Here is a 10,059-nt window from a genome sequence, read left to right as displayed (position 1 = left end):
TTATTTCATCAAATTTAGATATTCTGTGTAGCGAGTCTTGAGCCAGCCTGCTGGCTGGTGGGAAGAGAAAATAAAATATTTTCATCTTTTGGACTTAGGGTTATGGCTCAGTTAGAAGAATGTCTTCTCAGTATCCCTGTATTGGGACATCACACAAAGCATAGTGGCTCATGCTTGTAATTCCAACTCTTGGAAAGTAGAGGTAGGAAGATCAGAAGTTCAAGATTTCCAGCTGTGTAGTGTGTTGGAATACATGAGACCCTGTTTCAAAAAAAAAAAAAAGAGAAAGAAAAAGTTTTCATCTTTTAAGAATTAAATGTATGGACCAGGGAAATGGCTCAGTGGGTAAAACCACTTGTTGTATAAACCTATTGACCTGAGTTTGATCCTTGGAACCCATGTAAAAGTAGAAGAAGAGAACATATGTTCCTCCTCTCTCCTTCACACATACACAGCAACACACTAGTTTATAAATATTTCAAAAAAGAACTAAATATGCAATATAAAACTGAGTTACTGTCTCAGTTACTTTTCTGTTACTGTGATAATACACCTTGACCAAAGCACCTTATAGAAGAAAGTTTATTGTGGGCTTACATTGTTAGTGGGTGAGTCCATGAATGCCATGACAGGGAACATAGCAGCAGGTATGCAGACATGGCACTGGAGCTTGGTTTCTGGGATCCACATGATAGTAGGTGAGAACCAGTTACCAATTGCCTTTGGGCTTCTACACATGTCTGTGGCGTGTTACTCCCCCCCCCCCCCAATAAGTGGAGTAAAAGGGGAGGGAAATAAGATAGAGGATGATCAAGGAAGTTGGCCTCTGGTATAGTTGGAATTTTCTTTGGGCCGCTAACCAGTTCACAAATAAAGATGTGGAGACTTGTTATTAATTATGAATTCTTGACCTTAGCTTGGGCTCGTCCCATTAGCTCTTTTAATGTAATTTATATTTTGATTCATGTCTTTTTTACCTTTGTTTTATTCTGTATGTCTTACTTTTCTGCTTCCTCTGTGTCTGTCTGTCTGGTCCCTGGCATCTCCCTGGCATCTCATTTTCTTCCCCCAAGCCTAAATTCCTCTTCTTACTTACTCTCTCCCTGCCTGCAAGTTCCGCCTATCTCCTCCCTTACAATTGGCCATTAAGCTTTTTATTAGATCAGTCAGGTGCTTAGCAGGCAAGGTAAAACAGCAACACACCTTTAAGTAATTAAACAAATGCAACACATCTTTACATATAGTTAAAAAATAACATATCTTTGCATAGTTAAATATTCTGTAACATTCTGGTTTTCACATGTACACACTCAAAACTTAAGAGTCAAGAAAGCACAGAGTAAAAGAATTCATCACAGTTGAACTGTAGAATAAAACATGGGAGAGGTAATCTGTAGGAAAGGCTCAACCATTTGAGGCCTGTTCACCTGGATAAGGAAATTTAGCTCTCAGTATCAGGGCAGCAATGAACCTTTGAAACTTCTGAAGGGAGTGCCTCTATCTAATTGATGGTTAGGAAGACCATCCTGGCCATAATATAGGGAAAAAGTGAGAGTCCTTGGGAGGAGTAGGCCAGAGGTAGAACTGGCAAAAGCTGGAAGACTTTATATTGGACTGAAAAGAGGAGGAGTTAAAGAAAATAGCCAGGCTTTTGGTTTGGACATCTGGGGTTGGATAGTAGTATAGATGGAATGTAGGAAAGAAGAGGGTAATTTTAGACATGTGAGGGCATCTCATGTATGTATTGTGCATAAGGGCCTTAAATTACTGGGCAGAATATACTATTCAGTTTATATGGATGGATATATGGGGCAACCATGAGTTAAGTTGTGGAGCCTTCTCCTGTAACAGGAAATGGTAGGGACTTTGCTGTTTGTTGTTTTTGGCTGAGAAGCAGATAGCTTTGTGCACATCTAGATGAACTCAGTACTTTATAACATGCTTTCTCACTTGATGATTCACTGTCTTGGGATTACCAGCTCATGGTCCTTATATGTCACTAAGGATACTTATGAATATGACCCAACAACTTGCAAACTAAAAACATTCAGAGATTTTTTTTTTTTGGAACTGATTTCTTTCCCCTCCTCCCCCAACTTGATTACATGGTTTATGACTGTGTGAACTTTGTAGATGATAGTGTCATAAATAAAGTTAATCAAGATACTATGGCAGTGTGTGGAATGGATTTGTTGTTTTGTTTTTTGAGACAGGATTTCTCTTTGTAGCCAGACTGGCCTGGAACTTGCTTTGTAGACCAGACTGTCCTGGAACTCAGAGGTCCACCTGCTTCTACTTCCCACGTGTGTGCGCCACCACATCTGGGATGAAATTTTTGTTGTTGTTTGGAAGTCAGAGAACTTGTAGATTTTACTGCAGTGGTGGGTTTGTCATATTTTAAAGGATACTTTTAGAATTCTTCATTTAAAAAACTCCCTTCAGTTGTGTAGCTCAGTGATGTTTTAGGTTATCTTAAAACTGAAAGTCATGTAATATTTGTGCTTACTTCTGTTGGGCTTGTCCCAAAGATGATGTTGTGATTTGCTTCTTTAAATTCTTCCATTATGTGTTTTTGTAGTAATTCTGCCCGTCAAGACCCTTTTCCTATGAAAGTATCTGTCAGTTCATATGCTTATTGGTGACTTTGGGATGTATATTTTCACAATAGTCATTAGTCTGAAGAAAGGAAGAGCTCAGAGGTATAAACTATATTTAATACAGTTCTATAATTGTTAGTAGATCATTTAAAAGGTATTAGAAACTTTTTGGCTTCCTTATTTCATTGAATCTTCTATTTTCCTTAGGAAGATGTTTTAATGAACAGTAGAATTGGAAAGAAGTTAGTCTTAATTATAATTAGATTTAGAAATTGTTTTCATAGCCAGAGAGATGGCTTAGTGGTTAAGAGCATTTGTTGCATTTGCAGAGGATCTGGGTTTAATTCCCAACACTTACATAGCAGCTCATTACCATCTGTAACTCCAGTTCCAGGGAATCTGTCACTTTCTTCTGGCCTCCTCTGGCACTAGGCATGCACATGGGACACATGGATTTAGGCATATAGGCAAAACACTTATACACATAAAATACAAATGAATAATTAAGATGATTTGTTTTCAGTTTCTGATTTCTTGCTTTGTTGAAAGGTCACTGTTGTGAGACACTGTTCTAGGAATAGAAATAGCTGGTCTGAGCTTGTTGTTACCTTTGGTTATACTGTGAAAAATGCAACTAGAGGCAGTTTGTTTGGTCTGCTCAAATTTCTGTACTTGCCTCTGCTTGTGCCTGTTTGAAGGCATGGTTAAAAATATTAAGGGCTTTAAAGTAAAATTCAGCTTTTCATCTTGGAGAGATGGCTCAGTGGGTAAAAGTACTTCCTATGTGAGTGTGAGAACCTGAGTTCAGATACCAGCACCCATGTAAAAAGCTAGGAGTGACCGACCACGAATGTGTAATTCATCTTCTGTATAACTCAAGGTTGTGGGCTTGCTGACTTACCAGCCTATCTCCAGGTTCAGTGATGGACCTTGTCTCAAAGGAATAAGATGGAGAGTGGTAGAGCAGGGCATTCATTTTATTCTGGCTTCTGTAGGCATAGTTACACGCACACATACATACTCAAAGAAAAATGCAACTCTTATTTGAGTATTAAAAGAGTTCCTTGCAAATATTTGAGCCCAGGTTAATGATTAAATTATACCTAAGGATGTTCTTAAAAAATGGTTACTGGGTGGGGTAGATTCCTCATTTAGCTCTAAAAGGAATTTAAATAATGCATTCATTTTTCATGCCTACACAATTATAAAGTATTTAGTGGGCTGAAAATATGATCTACATATGAGAATATTTTATATTTTATTTATTTTTGATTTTTTTTGTCTGTTTTTCGAGACAGGGTTTCTCTGTGACTTTGGAGGCTGTCCTGGAACTAGCTCTTGTAGACCAGACTGGCCTCAAACTCACAGAGATCCACCTTCCTCTGCCTCCCAAGTGCTAGGATTAAAGGCATGCACCACCACTGCCCGGCTTATATGTAATATATTAAGGTAAACTTTCTAAGTATGTAAAATGTGTTGTGGTTCTGGAATGATATATTCAACTTCCAAATCATTTACAATCTTGTTTTCTAAAAATGTTTAAAACAGAAATGTATGTTTTCTAGAGTAAGTAGTAGAAAATCAAGGTTTTTAAGCTTTAATTCATATATGTATTTGTTCATGTTATCACAGACAAAGGCCGTGGATGTCTTTCTTTGTTTTGCACTGTTGTTTTCAGAGTTGCGGGTCAAATCCAGGGCCTTAGGTAGAGGAAACTGCCTAGACTATACAGCCAGCCACGTCTGCATCTTTCTACTGACCATCCTTCAGGACATTCTGAACACTACCATTTAAAGCTAACTTTTCTCTTTAAGGGTTCCTGAAATTGTGCCTGCTGTCTCCATGTCCACCCTGACCCCACAGCATAAACCATTGCTGTGATGTTACACAGCTACCATAGAACTCCAGGGTAGTGTTGAGCTTGGCCCATGTGGGTTCAGGTAAGTCTGGCTTTTTTTTTTACCATTTGGCATTTTTTTCAAAGTTAGTTACCATTATGATTTTATATCATAAAGGAAAATAAGGCAAAACTTTGAAAACTGTGCCATATATGGGGGAAAAATAAGTCTATTATCTAAACATCTAATGAGCCAGCTCCAGATGCTAACCAATGGAGTTCCATAGTAGCTGTGAAGTCCTCAGTGAGTTTCTGACTTGTGGCTTCAAAATATGTTAAGTTCCACTCTGACCCACATTATAGGACAGGTGATGTGAACTTTCCTGCTGCAGCTGCCTCTTAAAAATTTTATTTGGTAGCTAGTAATATGCTGTATGCTTTCATTTACTTAAAGACTATATAATTTAAGAAGTACGTTAATGTTTTCCTTACCTCTAATTGCCAGCAGTAGTTAATTTTGAATGTATGATGATCCTGTGGGTCAGTTTTAGGTTGCTGTTTGGTTTGGAGTTAGTTTCAGAATGCTTCCACTTGTCTTTATTTGCCTTTATAATAATACAAAGGAGGAGGGGTGGGACAGACACACAATATAAGTTTGTTAAAGAATACTACGGCGCTTCAATTACTATTGGAGTCAGTGTGAGTGGTCAGAAGCCTAAAGCGCAGGTATAGATCATACCTGTTTCTTCTGTTAGAATGGATCAACTTCCCCACCCCTAGTCTCTGTTCTATAAAGTAAGGTGTTAACACTTAACATTTATTTGCTGCCTTTTCCTGCTTTCTTGTGCTTCTGGTTTTTTTTTTTTTTTCTTTCTACTTTTAGATGTTAGAAGTTGCTAAAAATGTAAAGAGCTTGGGGACATCTTTGTGATTATGATACTTTCCTCCTCCCTAGGGGGGGAAAAAAAAAAGGTAGCTAAAGTTTAATTATATGGCACAAGCCAGGTTTTTTAAAATATCAAACTTATGGTGAAAACTCATGTGAAGAAACTCTAAACTTGATCAGTAGCTCTTTTTGAGCACTATGTAGTAAAATTTAGCAAAACTTGGACAGTTCATGATACTCTCATGACTTTAATCTGTAATTTACCAGTTATTGAAGCTGTGAGCTCTTACAGTTAATGAACACAATATACATATTTCCAAAGCATTAGACAGTGTTATTTAAAAGAAGTATTTTGTTCATGTTTGTGTCAGTTGTGTGCTGGGAAATTTGGAGTCTTAGTTCTTCTGCCTCCTCCATCTGTCTCTAGTTTGTTTTCAGTAGCAACAGCATAGTCCTGCTTGAGTTTAGCAAAGACTGGGAGGGGAGAATTCAGTATTTTTGATGTTCAAATCTAATGAAAATTCTGATTCATTGTGTGTATGTGATTCAGCTTTCTGAGGTATGATACATGTAACATGGAGTTCAGCATTTGAAGTTCTGGATACTTTGAAGACAGGCAGGCAGTAGTGTCAGTTGTAGTCCCAGGTATACTTTGCACAGTTCAGTGTGCTGGTTGGTCTCATGTCCCCACCCCATGTGCCAGTGCTAATTTCAGACATCCTTCAGAAACATTAGAGAGGAAGCTAAAGAGTAAAAGCAATGATTTAGAGGATCTTCGCTTCTTCCAAACCAAAGAAAGAAGTCACTTGGTTGAACACACAGCAATTTTATACATGCCTATACATCTATATACATATGCATAAATCTTCCTCTTTGTCCTTTCAGGTAAACTGATCAAGTCTTTGGGTTACTTTCAGAACTTGGAGCATTTTATGTAATGTGTATTTTATAAATAAATAATATTTTTAGGTTTTAAACCAAAAATCTATAAAAGGTGTAGAGATGCAGTGTTGTTTTTCTTCCCATGTTTGAATTGCTAGATATGTGCTCTATCACAGAATTAACTCCAGTCCTAGTTTTTGGCTCTGATATGACTGAAGAGGAAAACAGTTGTCTTTGTAAAGAAACACTGTAGGGTGGAGTGTGGTGGTACATGTCTGTAGTGTCATCGCTTGGGAGACTGAGGTAGGGGAATTGTCTCAAGTTTGAGGTCATTCTTTGATACATAGTGAGTTCTAGACTTGGGCTGCGTTGTGAGGCCCTAGCAAACAAAATAAAATAAAACATCTACAGAAACAAAAGGAGATGGATTGAGCACACCTAGTGCTAAAATATAAATTACATTACATTATTTTAGATTTTTTTGTATACTTTGAACATAATTAGTTTTAGAAAACTAATTTTTTTCTTTTTGGTTTTTTTTCGAGACAGGGTTTCTCTGTATTGTTTTGGAGCCTGTCCTGGAACTCACTCAGTAGACCAGGCTTGGTCTCGAACTCACAGAGATCCACCTGCCTCTGCCTCCCAAGTGCTGGGATTAAAGGCGTGCGCCACCACTGCCCAGCGTAAACTCTTTAATGATAGATGATTTTAATAAGTAGCACTACTTATGTCTGTTCTTGAGTTTGTGCTTCGGGAAGATGTTATGTTGTCTCATACTAACTCTACTACAATTTGGTCTAGTGTTTTCAAGGGCACTTTTCTTCACAAGGATGTTTTAAAGCCTTTATGTTTAAAGTAGATTTGGGTTGATTTATAGTTGAAATGTGTGTGTGTGGCAAGCAATGTATTGACCCAAAATACAAACTAAAATTTCTGCGAGAAGACATTCTTAATAACACCAGAGTTACAGTTGATTTTGCTCTTATAGTGTTGGGATTGAACCTAGGTCTTCATATGTGCTAGGCAAAAATGGCAAGCTTTACTCACAGCCCCATTGTAGTAGACTCTTATTTATTTTTGAGTTGTAAAGTTGCACTGTTGTTTTTTTCTCAATATGTGTTTTTATTTAAATTAGAAATGTGAATGTTTCACATGTCAGTCCCAGCTCCCTCTCCCTCCCCTCCTCCCTTGCCCCTCCACCAGTTCCCCAACCCCCACCCAATCCCCACATCATTCCCCAGGGAGGATGAGGCCCTTGGGAGGATCTCTAAAGTCTGACATTTCATCCTGGGCAGAACCTAGGCCCTTCCCCATGTGTCCAGGCTGAGAGAGCATCCCTCTATTTGGAACCTCCTTGTTTCCCAGACTCACCAGCACTGGGATTGTAGGCTGACACTCCCCTGATCCATATCTAAAATCCATATATGAGTGAGTACATACCATGTTTGTCTTTTTGTGTCTGGGTTACCTCACTCAGGATAGTTTCCTCTAGAAGTTGCACTGTTGTTACTTAGGCTCTTGTCAAGCTCTTAGGCCCCTGGGATCCTTCTGCCTGAGACACCTAAGAACTGGAACTATATAGTCCACAGCATTATGTCTGCTTTCTCATGAGCCTTTAACCTAAGAAATTTGTGTGTACATGTTGGGACGTTGTTGGGGATTTAGAATTGCAGAAAAGTTTGAAAACTTTTAAAGCTGACCTTCATTCCTCGCAGTTGTGATTTAAAAGAATTTGGGAGAAGATAGGTATCATGTATGTACTTCTTTTGTGTTGTATTGCTTTAGCAGAGTACTCAGGATACAGCAAACATTTCAGTGAGTGTGGGAATTTAATGGTCAACTTTTAAGACTTGTTTTTAATAAAGAGAGAACTGTTTTATTATACCAGGTATAAGGAGTGTCTTTTTCTCAATTCCTAATTCAAAGTGACAATTAAAATGCCTTTAAAAATACACTAAGAATATTTTTAGTTAATCTTAGTTTTTTTAGTTAATCTTAGTATTTTACTCAGAAGATTTTTTTTGTTATACTTAGGAAACACTGAAAAATAGTTGGTCTGGTAATTTGTTTTACTGTATTTATTAGAAGCTAATGTGCGCTCCCATTCCTTTCCCCTGAACTTTTTATTATCCATATTGTTCAGTAATTAGTGTCTTAACATTAATTTGTGTTAAGGTTAATGAAATGATTTAACGGTTATGGAAGGTTTGTGGCTTTGAAAAAAAGTGTTGTTTCTTTTATGTTCCTGCTCCTAATTGTTTTGTTTGTTTTAATTTAGCATATTTAAATTTTTGTAGTGTAAGTTTTATTTTAATGGTTATCATTCTCCCCTTTCTCTCACTGTATAGATCAGGCTGGTCTTACAGAGATTTGGCTGCCTGTGCCTCCTAAGTGCTGGGATGAAAGATGTACACCACCTGCTTTCTTTAGAGACATTGTCTCTCTAATACAGGCTAGCCTGGAATTCACCGTGTAGCCCAGGCTTGTCATGAATGCACTGCCCTCCTGCCTTTAACTCCCAAGTGTAGTGCTGAACTGACACACTCAGCTATTTATGAACAATTTGTAATGTATATAAGGAAGTCTTGACTGGGAGATTCTGAATTTAAAATACTGTCAAATTTTACTTAAGATGAAAGTTATTTCTGAGCTACACAGCACTGTGGATAGCTTGAATGTTTGTTTTATTCTGCTTTAAAAATGCAGAGTAAAGGACAGAAATAACCAAACACCAACTGAAAGCACATGTGTGTTTCTTTGGGTTTTGCTGTCAGTATGAATGAAAGACAGTAACAGCTCATTTCTTCTGTGAAGTCTTGTTTCTCAAACTAGGTTGTCTTTATTCGTTTTTAATCCATTTACTGTACTAATAGTTCTTTAAAGCCTGCCAGATGGTATGGAGCCTAGCCATGATGGTGAGGTAAGTGCCAAACTAGGCAGTTCTAGTTCTGGAAAGAAAAATTTAAAATGGTAGTGAAATACCAATTTTTCTTATTTTCTTTAGGACATATAAATGATGTCCAGGATCCAGGAAGTACAAAGGAATGTTTAAAGAATTTAGTGTGGTTGCTTTACCTACATATACCTTTTGAGGAAAAATAGATTTAAGTGCTTTTATCTTGGTGCTTGTTACAGGAGTTGTGGAAGGTGATTTAGCAGCCATAGAAGCATACAAGTCATCAGGAGGAGACATTGCACGCCAGCTCACTGCAGATGAAGTACGCTTGCTGAACCGTCCTTCTGCTTTTGATGTTGGCTACACTCTGGTACACCTGGCCATACGCTTTCAGAGGCAGGACATGTTAGCAATATTGCTTACAGAGGTAAGTGTGGTGTTTTGGTTATTAAACCCAGGGCTTGTATGTGTTACCATTGAACTGTCACCAGCTTTAATGTCACATCCCTTTGGAACTGAACTTATAGTTGATTGCAAGATGTCACATGGGTGCCAGAAACCAAATCCATGTCCAGTGTTCTTAACTACAGAGCCATCTCATGCCCTAGCCCCTTCAGTTGTATTTTATAGGGCACTCCTTCTTTGTTGCGGTGGGTGGTTTTTTGTTTTGTTTGTTTCCAACAGGGTCTCATTAACCCAGGATGAGTGTTGTAGGTAGACAAGGATATCCTTGAATTAATTCTCTGTTGCTTAGTTTGTAACACACATACTTTTTCTTTCGAGAAAGGGTTTGTCTGTGTTACAGCTCTTGACTGTCCTGGAACTTGCTTTGTAGACCAGGCTGGCCTGAAACTCTGAGAGATATGCCTCCCTCTACCTCCCGAGTGCTGGGGTTAAAGACACATGCTACCACCACCTGGCTCTCTTTCCCTTTTGTGATGAGGTATTACTGTGTTGGCTA

The 10,059-nt window shown here is 38.1% G+C and overlaps 1 protein-coding gene across 4 annotated transcripts in view; it reads left to right on the top strand.

Moving 5' to 3' along the window:
- Zranb1 (zinc finger RANBP2-type containing 1) overlaps nt 1–10,059 on the top strand; it is a 52,046-nt gene that overhangs the window by 26,865 nt on the left and 15,122 nt on the right. For all 4 annotated transcript variants that reach the window (XM_040752682.1, XM_040752676.1, XM_040752672.1 and 1 more), the window contains one exon: nt 9,338–9,525. In XM_040752682.1, coding sequence (XP_040608616.1) covers nt 9,338–9,525 — 188 coding nt within the window. The remainder of the gene's footprint in view (nt 1–9,337; nt 9,526–10,059) is intronic.

The sequence above is a fragment of the Mesocricetus auratus genome, unplaced genomic scaffold (assembly GCF_017639785.1).
Source record: "Mesocricetus auratus isolate SY011 unplaced genomic scaffold, BCM_Maur_2.0 Super-Scaffold_4256, whole genome shotgun sequence".
Lineage (NCBI taxonomy): Eukaryota > Metazoa > Chordata > Mammalia > Rodentia > Cricetidae > Mesocricetus > Mesocricetus auratus.
Note: the sequence above shows the minus strand (reverse complement) of the source record. Positions and strands in the feature narration are given on the sequence as shown.